Source organism: Umbelopsis ramanniana (assembly GCF_025399195.1).
Source record: "Umbelopsis ramanniana AG unplaced genomic scaffold K450scaffold_2, whole genome shotgun sequence".
Taxonomy (NCBI): Eukaryota; Fungi; Mucoromycota; class Umbelopsidomycetes; order Umbelopsidales; family Umbelopsidaceae; genus Umbelopsis; species Umbelopsis ramanniana.
Genome location: NW_026252088.1, coordinates 566,246 through 585,328, shown reverse-complemented (window position 1 = coordinate 585,328; position 19,083 = coordinate 566,246). Strand labels below are relative to the sequence as shown.

Genomic DNA, 19,083 nt, shown 5'->3' with positions numbered 1-19,083 from the left:
GAGCATACATTTGACGCTTTACTCCGCCTGTAGCTATGTTTATGTAAAGAAAAAATGCAATACAAGAGATGACTAACACTCGCAAGCATTGGCTCTTGATGGCAAACAAGTTCTATATTGTACTTTAAATTTACGATGGTGAAGAAAATTATGCTCTCGATATTGCCTAGTGCGCTGCTAGACCACAACTCGACTGAAGCCAGCCAACAAAAAGTGAATTAATTTGAATTCCGATGTCTTTGTTTTTTAGACAGTACTGCGAGTCGGAACCCCATCGGCTTTGTAGGATGTAATTCTCGCTATCCTCCAAAGTCACTGTTTATTGGAACTCACAGAAGACTAGAAAGGCGATGCTGGGCATAGGTGCGAATTCCGGAGTTTTTCTGCGAAGATGCCGTTATCAAAATCAGCTATCGCCAAATTTCTACCCATTTATTTTATATCAAAAAGTATCTAAATAAGAATCAAATAATAAAAACTCAAGTTGTATTTTGCGTTTCTGCGCAATGATACTGTGAACAGACGTCATTGCATTTGTCAATTGTATCCATGAGATTCTAAAAAAAAAACGTTATAAATATCTCTGCTCATAAGTAACTGGGATAGCTCAATTCTTATTTTACAATAGATTGGCCAAAAAGAGTAAATTACATGTTTGAGATGGTACATGCGAGACCCGCTTGTCATTTAATATTGAAGTCAATGAATCATAAGTAACTGTGCCTGTTTATGGGCCACTTTTACACGGCTGCGCAACACTGTGAAAAACAAGAGCAACCCATTAAAATCTCAATCATGTGACTGTTGATTTTGACCAAAAATTAATAAAAATAAAAAAAGAGTGGAGAAGCCCGGCATCGATCCGGGTGCCTCTCGCATGCTAAGCGAGCGCTCTACCATTTGAGCTACATCCCCATTTGGATGTCAGTTGGACCACTATATTTTAGACATAATGATAAAAAGTAGATGTTCTAGACGAAACTTTCTTATTCATTACAATGCTATTCAATATGTTGTATGCCTGTACATTCACGACTATAACATATACAAAGTTAAAATCTAATTTATTTGCTTTACTACCAGTATGATGTTATAGTATTTATATCGAATATGGACATACATACATTTATGAGTAGCTTTCGAATAAAAACAGAGATGGAAATCCAGTTAATGATGACCATGTGAGCTTGTTACTAATTTTGAGTAGCTCCAAGTATAGCTATATGCTACTTAAGTAATTTAAAGAAGTTCACATAGGTAAACCTAATCAATGATTTGCATTTACTGGTGAGATTTCAACTCATTGGTTATTACCAGATTTATTCATCTGACAGCTGTCATCCGCATTTCAATATCCTTTCTTTTTGCAATCAAGATCCAGCATTTGTGCCAAAAAAACTATATATATATATTAAAGACTACTGGATCTAAGCGGAAACGTTATAGATTTACTTAGCTCTCCAAATTCCACTATTATCATTTCGAGCTTGACCATTCCGCAAATTGTCAATTTCAATAACTCCATCGTTGCTATTGGGGCTTCAAGAGGTATGACTAGTGCGTCTGACCTTCTGCAGAAATATTTTCAATGATTCGTTAGCTTACATGAAAACTATATGCTCGATAGAGTCTTTTTCGATCGAGTTTATAATTTACAGCTTGCCTTTTCTTTTTTCTTGTTATCATCTTGGTTTTATCTTTCTATTATTTGCTGTACTGTCTCTGTTCTTTTTGGCTTCTATAACTTTCAAAAAGGAAAAGTATGCTTAATAACTACAGCTCACTGCTATATTGCGACGTGAAGATGTCTACTTGGTAAGTGGTAGAAGCTCAAGGCTGCATTATTTCGCCGAGTGAAAGTTCATTTTAAAGGGAATTACTTATTTGTACGCACGAGTTCATGATATGCGTTGCAAAACATTATTGAATAGACCAGAATTTTTAAGCAAGCTTCAAAGTACTTAACGGAATCGGTTTAGCCAGAAGAACTATCAATGATGTGGAAATCATACATCTTGAGATTTTTTTTTTTTTAAATATCATTATTTTTTAGCAGAGGCGAATTTTTAGGACATCGTCATTTCTATATGGAAAAATACAACACTCCAAACTATGCTGCAAAAAGCAATACGGTCTTCAAATTGACGCATCATCATCTAGATTGTCGCGCCATCAAAAGTATAGTAGTATAATGTAAGCCTTGAAGATGCATCCATTACTCGATAAGCTGCTTGTATGCTGTAAAATGAAAAGGAGATCAACACGTTTGGTCAGAGAGTCAAAACTGCAGACAAAAATTCTCAGACATTACCTAAAAGTAGAGTTCCAGCGGTAGTAATGGTACCTTAATAGAGACCATTCATGTTAATATTAAGGAAGCATCCGACCATTGAGCTTTTAAATCCAGTTTGGCTTACCGATCATATACTGTAGAATTTGAAGCTTGATGCCTTCCATATGTTTTCTCAGCGCTCGAATCTCACTCTCGATTCTGTGGTCAGTATGCTGCAAGTGGTCCTGGAGCAGTAATCCTTCATCGCGAATACGTCCTTTCTCCAGGTTGATATCTAATCGAACGCCGGCATGAGATCGTGTAATCTCCTCACTCAGCGCCTTTTTTAATTTCTCAATTTCCGATTTGAGGTATTCGTTTGCCTGCTTGACATTATCTACATCGGTTTGTTCCACTTCATGTATATCCCTTTTGAGCTGGGAAAAATCTGCTTTGTATTGATTGATGGTCTATCATGATTGTGAGTTCGACCAGGTCCATGGAAAACCCCATCGTATGATCAAAGAGTACTCACCAGTTCCTGGTCAGCTTTGCTGATGAGAGAATATTTGATGATAGAAGCGCTAAAGACATTTATGAGCATACGTTCATTTGGATTCAGCGAGGGTACTGCCAAGGTAGCTTACCTCTCCTCCACGACATCGTCCAGGGCGGACACGACTGCCATTGCCTGATTCTTGGAAAAGCCTTCTTTCTCCAGGAGCGAGACAAAACGAACTGCATCAAAGTTAGGTAGAGAGGTTGGAATAGTTTCAGCTCTGTGTTCGGACTGTGAGGGTGTGCTGGAGAATCGAGCAATGTGAAAGTGCTTTGGATTGTAAACCGCTGAAGTCATAACGGGCTGATTAAAAAAATGCCATGAGGCTCCTCAGAACAAGCTTATTTAAGATACTTTACTATGTGGTGACCGACTTGCTGTTAGCAGGCCAGCTATAGGGTAACGAAATCGTTGATGTAATGCCATGTCGTAATGGTTCAAGTGATAAAAGGAAGTTTGCACATGTCCCAGAAGAGCAGACGGAGTTTACGAGACAAATTTGTGTGCCTATGCCGACTCGCTGGTGCCAAGCGTCGGAAATGTAATAAGAACTAATAATACAAAAACCACAATCTCGATGAAACATTGGAGAAAAGTATTTCTAGATTGAAGGTGACATCCTTGAAATCGGACATTGCACAGTCTGATATAGAAGACTAGATAGTAGCAAAGTGGGTTATGTAAAATGAAAGCGAATGAATGGGTGTAAAGTATGAAAAGGTACATGAGAGTGTAGAAAAAAAATAAAATATACATGTGATATGAATACCAGAAACACTCTTGTTAGAAGTACGCCAGAACAGGTTTTCCAACCAGCAGCTTTAAACTTCTTGTCCACTAGGTTCCCTACGAGAAATTTGTTGCAACCCATGAGCTTCACGAGAAGTAGGAAGGTCCTGCTCATAGTCTTCATCCTCCTCCTCATCATCGGTTGGAACTTGCATGTATGGGTTGTCACTATAGGGTCGAAATTTGTAGCTATGGGCAGAGGGATTAGACCAAACGGCAGACTACAACATTACCTATATCCTTAAAAACTGTGAGCTTGCTTACCCAATGAAAATATAGAAGAGCAATGTTGCAATCTCGCTCACAGCTTCTCCTAGCCAGTTGATATAGCGATAGGGAAGAGCAACTTGCAAGAATCCAACCAGGATTCGGGTCACATACAGGTAGACCAATGTAACAATATAAAACGTAGACCAAAGCTTATACTTCATCAACACATCAAGTTCTGCAAGCCACGAGGAGTAGGATAAGTATGCTTGGTATGATAAACTCATTCAGATTTTTAATGAAAATTTTATGAACTGTACCTTTTCCATCCGCTTCTGAGCCTTGGTTCAAGTGCTTACGGGTTTGCAATATAGTCCATAGCATAACGCCGCATGCAGCAAGGTCAGCAATGGGAACCATATCTCTCTACAAATTAGGAGGAGTTAGACATCGCTATCGTTATGTATTATAGCTTGAATGCTACCTTACCCAGAATGACCAGTTCATAGATCCAATCGCGGTCTCACTGACAAAGAAGGATCCAATATTGGCTAAAACCTGAAGAGGAATAATGATGGAGATAATACGCTTATCCCTTGACGACAAGAAGGGCTTAATGAACATCCATCCGGAAGCGATGAGAACTGCATAACGCCTTAGGTTAGCCGTTGGTCGATGTTGAACAGATCAACAGAAATTTACTCACCAATGATGAGAATGCTAAGAGAACCTTTGATGCTGAAAACGAGAGCTGTCAATATGTGGCGTTTACGGTTAAAAAAAAAGAAAACATTGCCTTTCATGAGACGTACAAAGCAAAGATATAGAATCCTATCGTCCAACCCTCAGCCACAACTCCAATTTTCATGTAATGATATTTGGCCTACGGTACGCTACAGGTTAGTTATACGTTTTTAACGAGATGGATAAGGATGTAGAAAGACAGTTACCGATTCGCATGCTTTATCAATGCCAACAAAAGCCATCAGCGCCAGCCTGTAGAAATCGCATAAATGTTCATAATCAGCAAAAGAAAGTAATATATCATCCAATCGAATTATGGGCCATAGCACCACGTACATGAGATAGTGTGACTTGAAAACTCTTTGTGATTTGTTACGGAAGAGTAAGAAGCCCCAGATTGCAGCCGCCACAAAGAACGTAATTGACGAAACTCCGTACACGGTCGGCAATGGGCTGTCTCCCGCACTAAGGTAGTTCGGGCCAGGGTTGATTTCTGTGGTCTTCAACTATTTGCAAGGCATGAGTTGATCGAGTACTTTGTGAAATGAAACAAAAACCATAAGCAAACTCACAGTTATAGTTAAAGCAGAAGGCTTGCAGTTTATCAAGTGAACGGTCCACAGGAATTCTTCATCCGGTTGGATTGTGTGTTCATAGGAGCCTTCCGGTTTCGTGGCATCGATATCGACAATTATAGTTATACCATCAGCGACTTCATCACTGACAAACTCTGCGTCCAGAAAGCATTGGGTCTCAACATCAGGGTCCAGTGCTTCTGCCATATTATCATCCACCATATACGTGGCATCCTCCGACAAGGTCTTTCGAACGTAAAACGCAAGGCTTCCGGATGCCGAAGGAGTGGTCAGCTATAACATTGGAGGAACCAGAATTGAGCAAAGGTGTCGTATTCATAAAACCGTTCAACCAAACTTATATATAACGCTATCTACCTTGAGGTCGGACCATTCCAGTTTGAGCTGGCCGCCTGCCAAGAAGCCGAACGATGCAATGGGTATAATGCCTCTTGAATCTTCATTCAATACGAGAGTTGGCCTACACCATACAGGTATAACGAAGCTAAGTACGAATAGATACAGTAGCGATTTGCAGCTTTGAAATCGCCACATTGTCAATTTGGGAGCTGCAAGTACAGTGAAAGGAAGAGTGTACCGAGTGGCAAAATTTAGAAATGCGGGCTGCTGATTGTTTGAAAAATGAGGAAAAAAAAATATTTTGGATTACGGTGAGGGAAAAAAGAAGAGCTAGGTATTGATCCTACAAAACAAGGATAAAGAGGTATTCGACCCTATACAAAATCATCTATCTTATTCAATTGAATATGGAGGTTGGTATGTTTTAAGCACTAATGGTAATATGTGGGTTGAGGTGGGTTTGTATCGTAGGCGTTGGGAGAGGCATGAGGTGCTTGTCCAAATGTGGGGGATGGTGTAGGTTGAGGAATAGGCATGGTGGGAGTGTTGCCGTAGGTTGGATAGTCTGGGCTATAGGTTTGTTGGCGAGGTGGAGGACTTTGGTCATAGTAATGCTGTTGTTGATGCATATCTGGGGGGCTGTTGAGAGGCATACTCTCCGTGTTACCCATATGCGTGGGCTGATAATCAGCTTCTTCATCGTACGTGCGATAGGATGGATCAACTGGATCATCATGTCTGTCTGCAGCCGCGTCCATTTCATGGTTTTTCAAATTTTGCTGAATTTGCTGCTTCTCGCTGTACATGACCAGGCCAGTGATGACCACAGTTCCAAGCCAGGCAAAAGATGTGAACCAAGCAAACGCCGCTGTAGCCTTGCCGCAATTACACTAAAATCCAAACGCAAAAGTTCAGTGACCCAACCCGAAAGATAAATAGAAACCTATCGCGCGATGCTTACCTGATTCGCCCATGAAGCCGCGTATGAGCCGTCTGACTTTTCCAGATCACCGTCCAGAGCGCAGTTGACAGCCTCAGTGCTATGGACCGTCATTGCAAGAGCTGCGGTTAGCCATAGAAACGAGTTGAAGACAGTCAAGACAAGCGCTGAACGAGACTTCAAAAAGAACTTTCCCAGGACCTTGAATTTATCCTGTCGATCATACGCCCAAGCTAAAACGGAGTGCAGATAGTGGCGGGCTTAGCTCAACAGTTTTTGGCATCCCACAACAACATCCTAGAATAAGATATTCTCGGTCCGTCACGCTACTTACGGAAATATACCATGCCTACAGGCACAAGAAGTGTCAAGATACCGACGACGAGTGTCCAGTTTGGGGCTGCTTTACTTCCTCCCTATACGTTGAACAACAGTTATAGAGGTTTAGAAACCATAAGATCTCGTTTACACGGTTATTGATTTGAAACTTACCCAGTATTTTGCTTCGATACTGATGACAGGAGCGACGAGAATGATCGTCATAAGTGTCAGGGCGACCTGAGCAATATGAAGATAGAACTTTATGGTAGGCAGACTCGACATGCTAGCCGGGACATTGATAGGAAGATTCAGCTTCATGCCCATACTGTTGTTGACAGAAGTTGTAAGAAGAAAAGTAAGAAAAAAAAGGCACCAGCAAGGTATATATATATAGTTCTGTGGACTTGGCAGCATTTTCGTGACGTCAAACACTGCGGGTGCCACAAGATGGCTGTGTCAGCCTCAGCCATGCACGCAAATATTTCTACTACGCTTTTTATTTTTTATTTTTTATTGTTTGGCAGAATCAAGTTGGATTAAACGCGCAGATATAAGAGACTTCAGACCTCCCAACTTGTGCTGTTGGTTTTTCTATACACAAATTATATGTTGTCTGTTGTCGAAACGTTATGTCCGCTTCATACCAAGCTTGGCTGGGTTCTTGCTTGACCAATTTAACCACTTGCTGATCTTGCCAAGACGACATGACTGTGATTTTTGGTGGGTTTCGTTCCGACGGTTCAGTTGGCATGATTATTTGAAAACGTTCAGTGCCCAAAGAAATGTTTTGATAGAGTGGCGATACCAATGTTAATGGACGTGGAAGTGAATACAGTTGGACCGGAATTTGCGCTGAGCCTCTTCCACTATTGAGAATTGTCATCGTCATGCAACTTCGGCCTATATTTCCTAACGAAGCATTCTGAAGTGCCAAGTTTAGAGAAAATTCAGCGATTTTTGATTGTCGTTAATTTTTGTATCCAGACAGACCGATTAAAATAACGGAAGCTCAGCACTTACCCTATTGTCAGCAGCAGACTCGTATACAAATAATTCCAGTTCGAACTCTCCGGATCCAGAACATACAACATGAATCCACCACACATCCCGTCCTTCTGCTTTGTAACCAACAGCTCTTTGGCCTATGGCTGGCTGAGCACGACCGTCCTTGCTTTTGAGCTGCCCACCAATTTTGTCCACTTTACTAGCAGCTCCTTTACCTTGCACTTCAATGAAAATGTCTAACGTATCATCATTTGTTTCCATCACACTGGTTCTTGGTTTGGGCGAGAGTAATAAAAGGTTGTGTCGATGATACGTCTCTTTTGTCCAAGGTAGATCAAAGAATTCGGACTCAGAGAAAGGAGGGTTCAAGAACTGATCATTCACGTCTTTGGGAAAGTGAGAGTAAATGAAGTTGGTTGGATCGGTCAGGAAGAAAAATGGATTGAATGCCTTGTTGAAGGAAGGGGCGCCTTCAGCTTTCAAATGACCAGCTCCCCACGTAGAATCAATCATAAGGTATTGTCCATGGAGTAGGATGCAATTCCAAGCATGGCCACCTCGATCGTCTACTCTCATGCCTTTTTGCGGTTTCAAAAATGCACCTTTTGCATACCCAGTTATCATACGGATAGGAAGACGGCAGGCTTCACCTAGTGCTTGAGTCAGTCGAGCATAACCTTCGCAAACACTAGATCTTGACTTGAGTACATCCTGTGGCTCTTGCGACTTCCTGAGATGATTCAAAAATGAATGCACATCATAGGAGATATTATCGGTCACCCACGCGAAGATAGCGCGAATTTTGTGCAGAGGTTCTGGGAACGGGTCGGTGAGGTAAGCGGCAAGGTCCTGAACAGAATGGGTATATTCAGGCGGGCAAGCTCTTGCATACTCGTCCAGCTCTGCCATATCACTTTCTTCCCAGTAAATCGGTTCAGTGAAGTCCGGTGTTGTGACCGGGGTGGTGCTTCTAGCGTTTCGATATAAGTTCCGTTAGACGCTTGGCACTTGTCAAAACCATGAGAGGTAGCGGATTTCTAATACCAACCTTAATCTATCTATAATATCCTGGGAATTATCTGGTATATAGCGTCCAATTTCGGGTATGTCCTGGGCTGCCGACTTGTTATTTGACGGGCGTTTGGGCATAGCGGGTGGATGGCGAGGTGGGGGCGTGGGGACTGCCTTTGCGGCCGTTGAATGAGAGGTCGGTCTGGTGGATACAGGAACGGCTGGTCGAGCTTCTGGCCGTGCAGGAGGTACAGGTTTTGCAGCAACCATATCATACTCTGCACTGCCCTGGCGAAGGTTGGGTTGCGGTGTAAGACTCTGCTGGGATTCACTTACGTACTGCTTTGGAAAACTGCCAAATCGGCCATCCTCGGTGCATCCATTCAGCCAATCACTGTTCTCTTCGCCAAGAACATCAATGACATCTCCTTCGGCGAAGGAGAGATCCATAGGATGCTCCGAAACATAGGGTGAATGTGCTCGTACTTGGTATTTAGTAGACCACATGGTGATCTTGGTCGCGGCGAGTGATCTCGGTGGCTAAAAGATACTGGCGGACTTTGGTCGCAGGCAAAAAATGCAGGTAGCGTGGTGTGTTTTGAGCTTGAGTGCGTGGTTTACAGCAATTTCAATTATGAGCACTGCTGGTTAGAATAAAAATAATGTGCATTATATTCTTTTACATAGAACAGAATCAGTAACCTTACACTCTAAAGCTTCACCGGCAAAAGTTCATCCCATTGGAGTAGAATTATTGTTCGAGACATCTGATTGGCTAATCACTAAGATGATCATGTTTGATTCATAGCGTGAAAGTTTATAAGTGGGCATATAAAATGACCCCCGCTAAATCTGTCAATTTCTTTCTCTTTCTATAACTAAAATACAAATGGCACAATCAAAGACAGCAAACATCGTCGTTCTCGGTGGAGACGGCGTTGGTCCAGAAGTCGTCGCAGAGGCTATCAAGATCCTCAAGATCGTGAATGACAAGCGCTCTGCCGTCACACATACCACCTTCAACTTTGAGGAGGAACTTATTGGTCTTGCTTCTATGGACAAGACAGGTAAAGTTTATTGCTAGTTAACACATGTGTAGAAATCTTATAGTAGCTCATATATTGTCGCATTAGGTGATCCTTTCACTGATGCTGCTGTCGAGAAGTGCAAGGCTGCTGACGCCATTCTTTTGGGTGCCGTTGGTGGTCTTCCCGGTGCTAAGATTGGCAGTGGACCTCGTCCTGAACAAGGTCTGCTTAAGCTTCGCAAGGCTCTTGACTTGTACGCCAACCTCCGACCTGTTTCCATTCCTTCCGAGTCACTCATTAGCTTGTCTCCTCTCAAGGATCACGTCGTGCACGGTACTGATTTCCTTTTCGTTCGTGAGTTGGTTGGCGGTATCTACTTCGGTGAACGTAAGGAAGCCGGTGAAGATGGCAAAGGTAATTTAGCACATTGAAAACACGTTTTATCGTTCCTTCGAACTATGCTAACTCGGTTGCAATTTAGCCTATGACACTCTCCCTTACTCCGTTGAGGAAGTCCAGCGTGTTACCCGCTTAGCTGCTCACTTGGCTATTGCCAAGAGCCCAATCGCTACCATTCACTCCATCGACAAGGCTAATGTTCTTGCTACTTCACGTTTGTGGCGCAAGACTGTTACTGAGACTTTGGAGAAGGAGTTCCCTCAAATTAAGTTCGAGCATCATCTTGTTGACTCTGCTGCTATGCACATGGTTCAGAACCCCAAGAGACTCAACGGAATTGTTCTTACTGAGAACATGTTTGGTGATATCTTGTCTGACGAGGCATCTGTCATTGTTGGTTCTTTGGGTCTCTTGCCCTCTGCTTCTTTGAATGGTCTGCCTGACGGTAAGAGCAAGTGCGTTGGCTTGTATGAACCTATTCACGGCTCTGCACCCGATATTGCTGGTCAAGGAATTGCCAACCCCATCGCCACCATTCTTTCTGCCGCCATGATGTTGCGTTACTCCCTCAACTTTGAAAAGGAAGCGGAAGCTATCGAGGCTGCTGTTCGCAAGGTTTTGGACAGCCCTGAAGCTTCTACCCCCGGTTTGGGTTACCGTACTAAGGATCTCCATGGTGACAAGACCACCACTGAGATTGGTGACAAGGTTGGAGAAGTCCTTGCTGAATTGTTGGATCAACTCAACGCTTCTGAGGGTCATTAAGAGGAGTAGATGCATATATAATACATTACATTAGGATTGATTTATGAATATGCCTCATTAAAAACAAAAGATTGTAAATATTCAACTTTCATAAAAATGCCACAATTTGAACAAAATGAAGGAGTTTGTTACAGATGTGTATATGACGCGTGAAGAAAAAGGGTGGTAGGAGATGTACACTGAAAGGTCTATGAATGATTTGCTTTGTAGATATCTACCCATTGTCGTACTCTATCAACATTGCTTTCCATGTCATTAATGTCGTTACTGGGTAGTTCAATGACGATTTCTTCAGCATATGACTCTCTTGCTTCGTCAAGAACAACTTGCATGATTTCACACTCGATATTCTCAGTGATTTTGCGCTGATTATAATTTCTATCAAAAATGTCTATCAGCCAACACGTTCTTTTCAGCCAGCCAACATAGCCATAAACTCACCTCTTCTCCATGCGGGGATACAAAACATTGGTTTCTGCTCTCAACACAAGGACGAGATCAAACCATCGCTCGGGAAATATGCCGCAAGAGTGGAAATCGACAATTTTGCCTCCACCTTCCATAACCTCTTCCAATTCATCAATCAGCTGATAAAGAAAGTATGAACAGAAAGTTAGCGAGAAAAAAAAAACGGACTGAGTGCAGTGGCGAAATCAATGCTACATACCTTGTCCTCGTCCAAAATGTGAGTGTCGAATTCTTCCAAGTAACCCTCATGGAGTTGCTTTTGCTTGACCAAGTCACCGACATTGACGTGAGTTAATCCAGTTGCTTCAGCAATCATCTCCGAGGTAGTAGTTTTTCCAGTTCCTGGCGTTCCAGTTACCAGTATATTGGGTATCTTGCGTTCGACATGAGGAGCTTGTCCTTCAGAATCTGAGGAATCCGACATTTTTCGTTTGACGTATAATCCTACAAAAAAAAAAACCCAACACCCAAAAATAAATAAATTCCGCACTGCTGTGACTGCAGAAAATCTGCAGCTCTGACATGAGCTGGTAAGCGATAAAACCCTGATGGTCTCAGAAGTAAGGCACCAAACGAAAGAGGTTATTAGGTTCGAATTGAAAGATATATTCGACATGATGGTCAATTCAAATGATTGCTTCTTGATTGGTGAACATCGTCAGCGACAACTGCAGTATTTCATGAAGCAGCATTTGTTTCGCACGGTACTAAATTTGAATGGCCGGTAACAGTATAAAATCTGGTATCAATTTGAGTTGCAGTGTTATAATCTTGCCCATTGCAGAAACATGAAGGAGACCCTTTCGAATGCCAACTTCCCCCGTGACTCCGAAGGCAGAGTCTACCATCTTGGCATCCGCCATGGCGAAGTCGCAAACAGAATCCTCACAGTGGGTGACCACGCTAGAGCAAAAGCCATTGCTAGGTGGCTAGATACCGAAGACGAAGCTGGTGCTCCAGTTTTCGTCAACCATAGTCACCGAGGATTTTTGACCATAACAGGCCGATATAAAGGGATCCCTGTCACCATTATGGCCATGTATGTTCCTATATTTATGTACATTTTTGCGCATATCATTGCTAACTATATCCTCCTGCATACGGATCTAAATGGTTTTGAAGTGGAATGGGTAATTGCATGATGGATTTCTTTGTGCGAGAAACAAGAGCGGTTACAACTGGTACGCTAGCCATCATCCGATTTGGATCTTGCGGTTCTCTTAGTGCCAACGCTCCCGCCGGCACTGTCGTAGTCCCCAGAGGAGGTTACTGTATCCGCAAGAATTTAGAATACTTTGTCAAGGAAGAAAATCGTCTTTCCAAAGGCCCTGTTGAACCATACCTAATTTCTGGAGTTTTTGATGCAGACAAAGAGATCTCTCAAATTTTGGTGCAAGAGCTTGAGACTGCTATGGCACCCATCACCGGGAAGCACGGTGTGGGCGGCGTTGTTGCTAATGGCTTGAACGCTGATGGCTGCTCTTTCTACTCATCGCAAGGCAGGAAAGACCCTGCCTTTTGGGACGATAACGAAAACGTCATTCAGCAATCAATGGAGGCTCACCCTGATACTGTCTCGTTGGAAATGGAGACGTCTATGCTGTTCCATCTAGCGGAATGTGCTAGGGAGCCAAATCCCATCAGAGCAGCTGGATGTATGCAAGTTTTTGCTGATAGAGTTAGCAATGGCTTTATTCACCCAGATACAGTGGCCATTCTAGAGCCAACTGTTGGAAAATCAGTCCTAGAAACTCTTATCAAAGTGCAAGTTGACAATGAAATGTCAGCAGAAGGAACCGTATGGGAGAAAAAGAAATGAGTGGAGATATAAAAGCATGTATGAAGCTGCAAGGGACTGTTAGCGAACAGCCGTATAGCGTAGATGCAGTCTGCTTATTTACCCTCGAATCTTGCATATGTAATCTCTTGTACCACGATAGTGTCAATGGCTTCTGTATATCAATGAATGAATAAAAGCAATTTAATCAGTGTCAGACATGAGCCTACCACACCGTTCGCTGTATTTGCTTCACCACGCCGCCTTCATGCAAGTGCCTATGCAATTCTTGTTTGATCGAATTCGGCACGGTAGTATTAAACCGAGATTGGTCCGATTGGTGAATCGACTTGCAAAAGCTATACGTAAATGAGGCTGCCTTTACTATTCGGCTATGTGCGTAATTGGGACATTAGTTACAGCTTTACATTGTTTCTTTTGTTTGAAATAATTTGTATTGTTTTATTTCCTCCTACTTCTCATGATACATGACAAATAATGCAAACAAGAAACTACTGGCAAACTGCCTCGTACTGAGTCGCCAGCAGCCAATCGCCTACACTGAAGATGTGTCGCCATTGAATGCTGTCGATGTCAGATGGTTTGCTCCTCCAACTTATGCAAACATTGTACCCACTCAACCATTAGAAGAGCCTGCCAACGTCGATTCATCACGTTCCATGAAAATCAAGCGGCGAATAAGCCTGAGTCGAGGTCCTTCTCTCAGGCTGAAAACCTTATTTGCCGTTCCAGTTCCTCATCATCGAAGAGGATTCTCTGATATTGCTGTACACCCTATGGTACCAAAGGAAGAGATGGTAGTCACTGAGGAGGAAGTTGAGAAAGGGCATGAGCAGCGGACTCCCGTTGAAGGAAAATATTTTGAAGAACTCAGTACAGATGACCGATTTTGGTTACGAAACTCCACCACGCACATTTACCAGCAGCAAAGCTCAGCCAAAGATAACTGGCTTGTTCGAAAGCTAAGTATACCCAAACGACCACTTCCATCCATACCTATTGGTCGTATTCAAAAACACCTCAGCTTAAGACGAAGAGTCGAAGCTATACTAGCCAACTAACATCAGCCTAGTCGCCATTAATAACTCCATATCTGTATATTTAACTTCATACCCAAAGGTATAATTGAGCTCGTTCTATTCATGTAGCATATCATAATTCGAATCAGTTTCATTCAAAGGTTTATGTTCTAATGCATATAAATAATCCATTGTCATGATATTCAAAGTCAAGTAAGTGTCGCTGATTGGAATAGCTTTCTATTGTAGATACTTCTGCTATTATGAGACGCACATCAACGTTTCTTGTAATAATAAAGTATATACACCATATCGTTAATTGCATTGCTGCCTTCTTCAAGATCCATAAAATAATTTTTATCTGAGAAACAAGGTGATTGATTGTTTGTGCAATTTACCGCGTAAACTTTTTTTTTTTTTTTTCCAAAACCTGGAAACTTGGGCCGTCAGCACCGAACTTTCACCCGCTACCCTTCACTTTTGATTGTCGCATTCACTACAAGCAGACGAATAGCAACAAGTCACTCAGTAGTCAACTAGAAAAACACTAGCAGTTGCTCGACTATCATCATCTACATTCTTACAAACACATCATGCCTGTACTGAAATTACTCGATCGACGGCATGACACAGATCCCGTCCTTACGGAGTCGTTGGCGGACGCGGTAAGTCACTAACGGACCAACCAAGCATGAAGATTCAAACCTCAATGGATTTCGATGGATATCCAGTTCTTAATTCATATTTTATTGATAGTTGCGGCCGCACTTACCAGTCCGACTCAGACTTACTTCCAGCTGGACGCTATTGTACAGCTTAGACCAGCATGGTATTAGTCTGTCTACATTGTATCAAAAAGTGAAAGGGAAAGGCCCCTGTATATTAGCAATCAAGGATGACAATGATCAGGTTTGTTTTGGAAATCTGAAACCTTCGAACCATTGTCCTATTTTCCTTATAATTTTGGTCATAGATATTTGGAGGATACCTGAACGAGCCTTTAAAGCCTTCTTCCGCATACTATGGTACTGGTGAATGGTAATGTGCAACCAATGTCTTGGGTCTATCTACCATTATCCCGTATATTTTCTGAACATAGTACTGACACCTGCTTAGCTTTTTATGGCGAGCGACGGATATCTCCAAAAAAGATGGTGCCTCAGTTAGAGTGTATCCTTGGACGGGAAAGAATGATTACATGGTTTTGAGCGAAACGGACTTCGTAGCAATCGGTGGAGGGTAAGGATCGGTCGAACTATGGGGTGGTGCCGTGCCGGACAAGGTCACACAGATTAACAAACATTTACTGGCTGATGTAGAGATGGCAAATTCGGACTATGGCTGCACTCGGACTTGGAACGAGGGCATACAGAGGAGTGTCCAACCTTTGACAACGAACCATTAACCAGTTCTCGCAAATTTGATTGTGTCGAGCTCGAAATATGGGGATTCAAGCCTTGACATGCTCATCTCCTTTACCCAGATCAATGGTTTGTTGCGTGTCAATACGCATTTTACTTTTTTGATGATACCTTCTACAAATATAAAATGAAACAAAGAATGTTTGCTTGGCTCTAAATGTGCTTTTTGTATTTACATAAATGTGATGAATTTTTTAATAGCTTATGCCTTGACAATCTTGCCAACCGGTTGGAAGGCAGCCAATGATTTAGCAAGGGATCGAATATTGGGATCGTAATGGTTCTGTTGAGGGATCATAGGTTAGATCGTGTATGAAGCGGACGACAGATCATTTAGAGCACCTACCTGATATAAATATAGTTCATAGAGACTGGTAGCGAACGGGTTGCATAGTTCAGGATCGTCAAGCGTAGGCAAGTACACACCATTACCAGCTTTATCTTCAGACTGAACCAAAGCGTCTAACCTTGGTTCTCTCTGCAGTAAGTGAATACCCATTGTCAGTACAAATTAGCTGATGAATGTATGAAAATCGATATAACTTACGGTCAAAAGTTTCTTTACAAACGTGAGATAATGTTGAATCACGTTGTCTGGCATATTGAGTGCTGAGGTGGAGAAGCGCTTGATGAATGCAGCAGCTCTTGGAATGGATATCTGTTATAAAGCAAATGTATTTAGCAATTTGATCCCTGTATCCAACCTCGTTGCATCCAATACGTACATGACGTTTTTTCAGGAACATGAGCTCAAGTCCTTTGGTCAACAATTCTGCCTCTGACTCCAATGCAGATTTAGTAGGTCTTGCAGAACCATTACTTTCATTAGTGTCCTGGCCGCCGGGAGCGTCGGTAATATGAGGATCCAGTGACATAGGAAGCAACAGACGATAGATTTCAGTATAGAAATCTTGTAAATCAAGATTCAAGGCTTCACCTAAGAATTTGAAAAAAAAAAAAAGGGTTGTCAGTAGCCATATTTCGGTATCGCTCTCCCATAAAAATGTTGCATACCTTGACCAGAAAGAAGCTGGAAGGCGGTGATAGAGCAAAGAAGTCGTCGGCGAGTATCTGCAGCCGTAAGTGGTGCTTGTTCACTGTCTTCAGTGTTCGCTCCGCTGTGCATGACCGCCTTCATGGCTTCCAATAAATCTCGGAAAAAGTCGATACTAATCAAGTGAGCAAACCTATTCAAAGCTGATTAGAGACCTTTCACTCGTGATTTAAAGTTACAACGAATAGCTTACTTGGCAAGTCCTTCAAGAACTGCAGGAAGAAGTTTAGATGTTTGGTGATGCTTAAGAACACGGAAATAACAAGCGAACACAAGCTTGAGTGTTTCGGTGTGCTGTTCAACAAATTTCAGTTAGAACGATATGCTCAGTACACCGCCATAGATATTAAAGCCAAAGCACTAACCGTCTTATCCTTCTCTTCCTTCGTGACTACCTCTTCGGCTTCTTTCATTTCCTTTTCAACCTCCTTGTTCTCTTTCATGACCTTGCGTTGCTTCTTGGAAATATGTGGTCTATTTGACTTTGGTCGCTTCTTTCCTTTCATGTTCTCACCATCGTTATCAGCTACGGGGGGCAATTCATCTTTCAATCTTAAGTGGAGGAAGGTGTTGATAACCGATTCGTTGATGAGATAGCCTTTGGATTTGACCATTCGGGAGATGAGCTTGACAGCATCAAGTGAAGCCTCACCAGTTTCATCATGTCTAAACACCTCTATAATGGCGTTGCAGCATATCTCTGCAGTCTGTAATGACTGTGGTGAGTATATTGAGTAGCCTTAGGTTGCGCTTGCTCGTAACATACCTTAGTCCAATGAACAGTGCTCATTTTAGCGATGACAGCAGTCATCAAGTTTAAGCGGAAGTTGAAGTGAGTGAGGTTGGTCAAAAGCTGACACATGCATTGCGTTGCAACCATTGCATTCTTATCCTCCAAATCTTCAGAGTCTTCAGCTGGTTTTCCTATAAGAAGCGTTAGTTATGTCATTTGATGTGAATATGTGATTGAAACGCTAAAAATTTGCGGTCATGGAAACGTACTTTTTGAAATTTGTTCCAAATCAGTCAAGTACGCTTGATAACTGGCGAGCAATGTTTGTTCAAACGCGCGCACTTTCTTGACGTCCCTCGACACTTCCATTGCTTCCTCTTTCTCGGTCAATTGGCGAATGCGATACCTGTGTTGCGAAAAATTGATGAGTTTCTGGCTGTTGAGATATGTGTTGAAGTCACTATGACAAATTTACCCTGGAACAATATCCTTGTAGACGGCGAGCTGGGTCAGAAGAGCCAACTGGGCAACCTTTGGGTTCTTATCTTCGGAAATAGCTTTCAGGGTTCTCAATAAACCAATCTGATAAGAAACATCGTTAATTCATACAAGTTAGAAGCCTTCAGTAAATGCATGCACACTCACATTGGATTCTGGATCTTCCATGATGGTCGAAGCAATTTGAGCAAGCTCCTCTTTTCTTGCCACGAATGTTTTCTTCTTAGGCTCCAGAGTTTCGACAGGGTCTTCCATCTCGATCTCAGACAGCTCACTATCGATCTCTGGCACAGGCTCCTCCTTTTCTTCGTCGTCGTCAGAATATTCGTCTTCTGCTGCCTGTTCCCACTTTCCGCCGGGTAGCTTGATGGGCAATTTTGTAAATTTATCTTTCTTTGTCCATTCTGAAGAGACCTTTCGAGGCTTCATTTCATAATCTTGCTCTTCGTCAGATCCAGCATACCGATCGTCTTCTTCCATATCCTCATCGCTTTCGGGTACGTCTTCTTCATCTTCAACATCCTCCATTTCATCCTCAGAACTACTGAGAGGAGGTAAATTGTCGTCACCATCAAGATCTGAGTCTTCATCCTCTGAAGCTGTCAATTCAGCTGGCTCGGGGACTGATGCTGCAGGAGCTCGGGCAACAGGCTTTTTGACAATTGCATCATTCCTAGTAGAATAGTCAGTATAAAGTAATAACTTGCTCGATAAGATGGTAGAAAAAAAATGGATCACTTACTTCGAGATGGCTTTCTTGTCCATGGACTTCAAAAAGCCAGTAAAGTCACCGTGTTCCTCGAAAAATTGCATGTCTTCATCAGATACAACAAGATCATCGTCCTCAAGGGTAGGAACCTCGAGATACTCTGGTATTTTCGACTTCTGCAATTGAGATTTTAGTTTGTGATCTATGGAAATAGAAAACACCTGTTTGAAGGTCTCACCTTTGGGTCTTTCTTCTTTGCGGGTACGGAAGTTGGAGCCTTCTTTGAAGCAGAAGCATTCTTTTTCGGTGGAGCTTTTGATTTCGCTCCACTTTTAGCCTTTATGGATGGCTTTCTTGCCGTTGAACCCTTTTTTGCTGGCATGAGGATGGCAATAGTTGGATAGTTAG

At 42.3% G+C, this 19,083-nt stretch overlaps 10 protein-coding genes and 1 non-coding gene across 11 annotated transcripts; 4 read left to right on the top strand and 7 right to left on the bottom strand.

Annotated features, from left to right (window-relative positions):
• Positions 1 to 842: 842 nt before the first annotated feature.
• Positions 843 to 915, bottom strand: K450DRAFT_t9. The gene has a single exon. It is a non-coding gene; the product is annotated as a tRNA-Ala (tRNA).
• A 994-nt stretch (positions 916 to 1,909) lies between these two features.
• Positions 1,910 to 3,313, bottom strand: K450DRAFT_219400 (uncharacterized protein). Its single transcript, XM_051585364.1, has 5 exons — positions 2,920 to 3,313; positions 2,808 to 2,856; positions 2,418 to 2,742; positions 2,312 to 2,344; positions 1,910 to 2,238 (listed from the first exon to the last, which is right to left on the bottom strand). The coding sequence occupies exons 1-5, from the start codon at positions 3,126 to 3,128 to the stop codon at positions 2,216 to 2,218; spliced, it is 639 nt and encodes a 212-aa protein (XP_051449351.1). The 5' UTR covers positions 3,129 to 3,313; the 3' UTR covers positions 1,910 to 2,215.
• Position 3,314: 1 nt separating this feature from the next.
• Positions 3,315 to 5,758, bottom strand: K450DRAFT_219399 (uncharacterized protein). The gene is made up of 10 exons (XM_051585363.1): positions 5,525 to 5,758; positions 5,144 to 5,440; positions 4,908 to 5,077; positions 4,778 to 4,823; positions 4,640 to 4,710; positions 4,534 to 4,565; positions 4,317 to 4,471; positions 4,148 to 4,253; positions 3,885 to 4,065; positions 3,315 to 3,809 (listed from the first exon to the last, which is right to left on the bottom strand). The coding sequence occupies exons 1-10, from the start codon at positions 5,699 to 5,701 to the stop codon at positions 3,653 to 3,655; spliced, it is 1,392 nt and encodes a 463-aa protein (XP_051449350.1). The 5' UTR covers positions 5,702 to 5,758; the 3' UTR covers positions 3,315 to 3,652.
• Position 5,759: 1 nt separating this feature from the next.
• On the bottom strand, positions 5,760 to 7,110 carry K450DRAFT_219392 (uncharacterized protein). The gene is made up of 4 exons (XM_051585362.1): positions 6,939 to 7,110; positions 6,781 to 6,862; positions 6,468 to 6,679; positions 5,760 to 6,396 (listed from the first exon to the last, which is right to left on the bottom strand). Exons 1-4 carry the CDS (start codon positions 7,089 to 7,091, stop codon positions 5,938 to 5,940), a joined length of 906 nt encoding a protein of 301 aa, XP_051449349.1. The 5' UTR covers positions 7,092 to 7,110; the 3' UTR covers positions 5,760 to 5,937.
• Positions 7,111 to 7,670: 560 nt separating this feature from the next.
• On the bottom strand, positions 7,671 to 9,437 carry K450DRAFT_39821 (uncharacterized protein). The gene is made up of 2 exons (XM_051593812.1): positions 8,821 to 9,437; positions 7,671 to 8,742 (listed from the first exon to the last, which is right to left on the bottom strand). The coding sequence occupies exons 1-2, from the start codon at positions 9,288 to 9,290 to the stop codon at positions 7,761 to 7,763; spliced, it is 1,452 nt and encodes a 483-aa protein (XP_051449348.1). The 5' UTR covers positions 9,291 to 9,437; the 3' UTR covers positions 7,671 to 7,760.
• A 198-nt stretch (positions 9,438 to 9,635) lies between these two features.
• K450DRAFT_219386 (uncharacterized protein) lies at positions 9,636 to 11,194 on the top strand. Its single transcript, XM_051585361.1, has 3 exons — positions 9,636 to 9,850; positions 9,917 to 10,225; positions 10,293 to 11,194. The coding sequence occupies exons 1-3, from the start codon at positions 9,673 to 9,675 to the stop codon at positions 10,973 to 10,975; spliced, it is 1,170 nt and encodes a 389-aa protein (XP_051449347.1). The 5' UTR covers positions 9,636 to 9,672; the 3' UTR covers positions 10,976 to 11,194.
• On the bottom strand, positions 11,077 to 11,905 carry K450DRAFT_219382 (uncharacterized protein). Its single transcript, XM_051585360.1, has 3 exons — positions 11,643 to 11,905; positions 11,417 to 11,562; positions 11,077 to 11,353 (listed from the first exon to the last, which is right to left on the bottom strand). Exons 1-3 carry the CDS (start codon positions 11,865 to 11,867, stop codon positions 11,164 to 11,166), a joined length of 561 nt encoding a protein of 186 aa, XP_051449346.1. The 5' UTR covers positions 11,868 to 11,905; the 3' UTR covers positions 11,077 to 11,163.
• Positions 11,906 to 12,013: 108 nt separating this feature from the next.
• Positions 12,014 to 13,448, top strand: K450DRAFT_219380 (uncharacterized protein). Its single transcript, XM_051585359.1, has 2 exons — positions 12,014 to 12,482; positions 12,566 to 13,448. The coding sequence occupies exons 1-2, from the start codon at positions 12,232 to 12,234 to the stop codon at positions 13,260 to 13,262; spliced, it is 948 nt and encodes a 315-aa protein (XP_051449345.1). The 5' UTR covers positions 12,014 to 12,231; the 3' UTR covers positions 13,263 to 13,448.
• Positions 13,449 to 13,643: 195 nt separating this feature from the next.
• K450DRAFT_219378 (uncharacterized protein) lies at positions 13,644 to 14,386 on the top strand. The gene has a single exon (XM_051585358.1). The coding sequence runs from the start codon at positions 13,709 to 13,711 to the stop codon at positions 14,300 to 14,302; it is 594 nt and encodes a 197-aa protein (XP_051449344.1). The 5' UTR covers positions 13,644 to 13,708; the 3' UTR covers positions 14,303 to 14,386.
• Positions 14,387 to 14,687: 301 nt separating this feature from the next.
• On the top strand, positions 14,688 to 15,852 carry K450DRAFT_219375 (uncharacterized protein). Its single transcript, XM_051585357.1, has 5 exons — positions 14,688 to 14,925; positions 15,017 to 15,169; positions 15,234 to 15,298; positions 15,377 to 15,499; positions 15,580 to 15,852. The coding sequence occupies exons 1-5, from the start codon at positions 14,854 to 14,856 to the stop codon at positions 15,719 to 15,721; spliced, it is 555 nt and encodes a 184-aa protein (XP_051449343.1). The 5' UTR covers positions 14,688 to 14,853; the 3' UTR covers positions 15,722 to 15,852.
• Positions 15,676 to 19,083, bottom strand: K450DRAFT_219372 (uncharacterized protein). Its single transcript, XM_051585356.1, has 13 exons — positions 18,914 to 19,083; positions 18,709 to 18,851; positions 18,114 to 18,639; positions 17,944 to 18,050; positions 17,738 to 17,874; positions 17,502 to 17,659; positions 17,101 to 17,442; positions 16,929 to 17,029; positions 16,696 to 16,868; positions 16,407 to 16,618; positions 16,229 to 16,339; positions 16,028 to 16,159; positions 15,676 to 15,964 (listed from the first exon to the last, which is right to left on the bottom strand). Exons 1-13 carry the CDS (start codon positions 19,055 to 19,057, stop codon positions 15,884 to 15,886), a joined length of 2,367 nt encoding a protein of 788 aa, XP_051449342.1. The 5' UTR covers positions 19,058 to 19,083; the 3' UTR covers positions 15,676 to 15,883.

Bases quoted from the DNA above. Each gene is read 5' to 3' on its own strand.
- K450DRAFT_219400 (XM_051585364.1), bottom strand. From the start codon at position 3,128: ATGACTTCAGCGGTTTACAATCCAAAGCACTTTCACATTGCTCGATTC. The intron at 2,857-2,919 runs GTAAGCTACCTT...AAATGTCTTTAG, and splicing joins GACGATGTCGTGGAGGAGAG to CGCTTCTATCATCAAATATT. The intron at 2,743-2,807 runs GTGAGTACTCTT...CAATCATGATAG, and splicing joins GCAAAGCTGACCAGGAACTG to ACCATCAATCAATACAAAGC.
- K450DRAFT_219399 (XM_051585363.1), bottom strand. From the start codon at position 5,701: ATGTGGCGATTTCAAAGCTGCAAATCGCTACTGTATCTATTCGTACTT. The intron at 4,566-4,639 runs GTACGTCTCATG...TCTCGTTTTCAG, and splicing joins GGATTCTATATCTTTGCTTT to CATCAAAGGTTCTCTTAGCA. The intron at 3,810-3,884 runs GTAAGCAAGCTC...CTCTGCCCATAG, and splicing joins CTCTTCTATATTTTCATTGG to CTACAAATTTCGACCCTATA.
- K450DRAFT_219392 (XM_051585362.1), bottom strand. From the start codon at position 7,091: ATGGGCATGAAGCTGAATCTTCCTATCAATGTCCCGGCTAGCATGTCG. The intron at 6,680-6,780 runs GTAAGTAGCGTG...ACTCCGTTTTAG, and splicing joins TGTAGGCATGGTATATTTCC to CTTGGGCGTATGATCGACAG. The intron at 6,397-6,467 runs GTAAGCATCGCG...TTTGGATTTTAG, and splicing joins CGGCTTCATGGGCGAATCAG to TGTAATTGCGGCAAGGCTAC.
- K450DRAFT_39821 (XM_051593812.1), bottom strand. From the start codon at position 9,290: ATGTGGTCTACTAAATACCAAGTACGAGCACATTCACCCTATGTTTCG. The intron at 8,743-8,820 runs GTTGGTATTAGA...TCGAAACGCTAG, and splicing joins GATATTATAGATAGATTAAG to AAGCACCACCCCGGTCACAA.
- K450DRAFT_219386 (XM_051585361.1), top strand. From the start codon at position 9,673: ATGGCACAATCAAAGACAGCAAACATCGTCGTTCTCGGTGGAGACGGC. The intron at 9,851-9,916 runs GTAAAGTTTATT...TTGTCGCATTAG, and splicing joins TGCTTCTATGGACAAGACAG to GTGATCCTTTCACTGATGCT. The intron at 10,226-10,292 runs GTAATTTAGCAC...GTTGCAATTTAG, and splicing joins AGCCGGTGAAGATGGCAAAG to CCTATGACACTCTCCCTTAC.
- K450DRAFT_219382 (XM_051585360.1), bottom strand. From the start codon at position 11,867: ATGTCGGATTCCTCAGATTCTGAAGGACAAGCTCCTCATGTCGAACGC. The intron at 11,563-11,642 runs GTATGTAGCATT...TTTCTTTATCAG, and splicing joins ACATTTTGGACGAGGACAAG to CTGATTGATGAATTGGAAGA. The intron at 11,354-11,416 runs GTGAGTTTATGG...CATTTTTGATAG, and splicing joins TATCCCCGCATGGAGAAGAG to AAATTATAATCAGCGCAAAA.
- K450DRAFT_219380 (XM_051585359.1), top strand. From the start codon at position 12,232: ATGAAGGAGACCCTTTCGAATGCCAACTTCCCCCGTGACTCCGAAGGC. The intron at 12,483-12,565 runs GTATGTTCCTAT...ATGGTTTTGAAG, and splicing joins CCTGTCACCATTATGGCCAT to TGGAATGGGTAATTGCATGA.
- K450DRAFT_219378 (XM_051585358.1), top strand. From the start codon at position 13,709: ATGACAAATAATGCAAACAAGAAACTACTGGCAAACTGCCTCGTACTG.
- K450DRAFT_219375 (XM_051585357.1), top strand. From the start codon at position 14,854: ATGCCTGTACTGAAATTACTCGATCGACGGCATGACACAGATCCCGTC. The intron at 14,926-15,016 runs GTAAGTCACTAA...TTTTATTGATAG, and splicing joins CGGAGTCGTTGGCGGACGCG to TTGCGGCCGCACTTACCAGT. The intron at 15,500-15,579 runs GTAAGGATCGGT...TGGCTGATGTAG, and splicing joins TTCGTAGCAATCGGTGGAGG to AGATGGCAAATTCGGACTAT.
- K450DRAFT_219372 (XM_051585356.1), bottom strand. From the start codon at position 19,057: ATGCCAGCAAAAAAGGGTTCAACGGCAAGAAAGCCATCCATAAAGGCT. The intron at 17,660-17,737 runs GTACGTTTCCAT...CGCTTCTTATAG, and splicing joins TTTGGAACAAATTTCAAAAA to GAAAACCAGCTGAAGACTCT. The intron at 17,443-17,501 runs GTATGTTACGAG...CAGTCATTACAG, and splicing joins GCACTGTTCATTGGACTAAG to ACTGCAGAGATATGCTGCAA.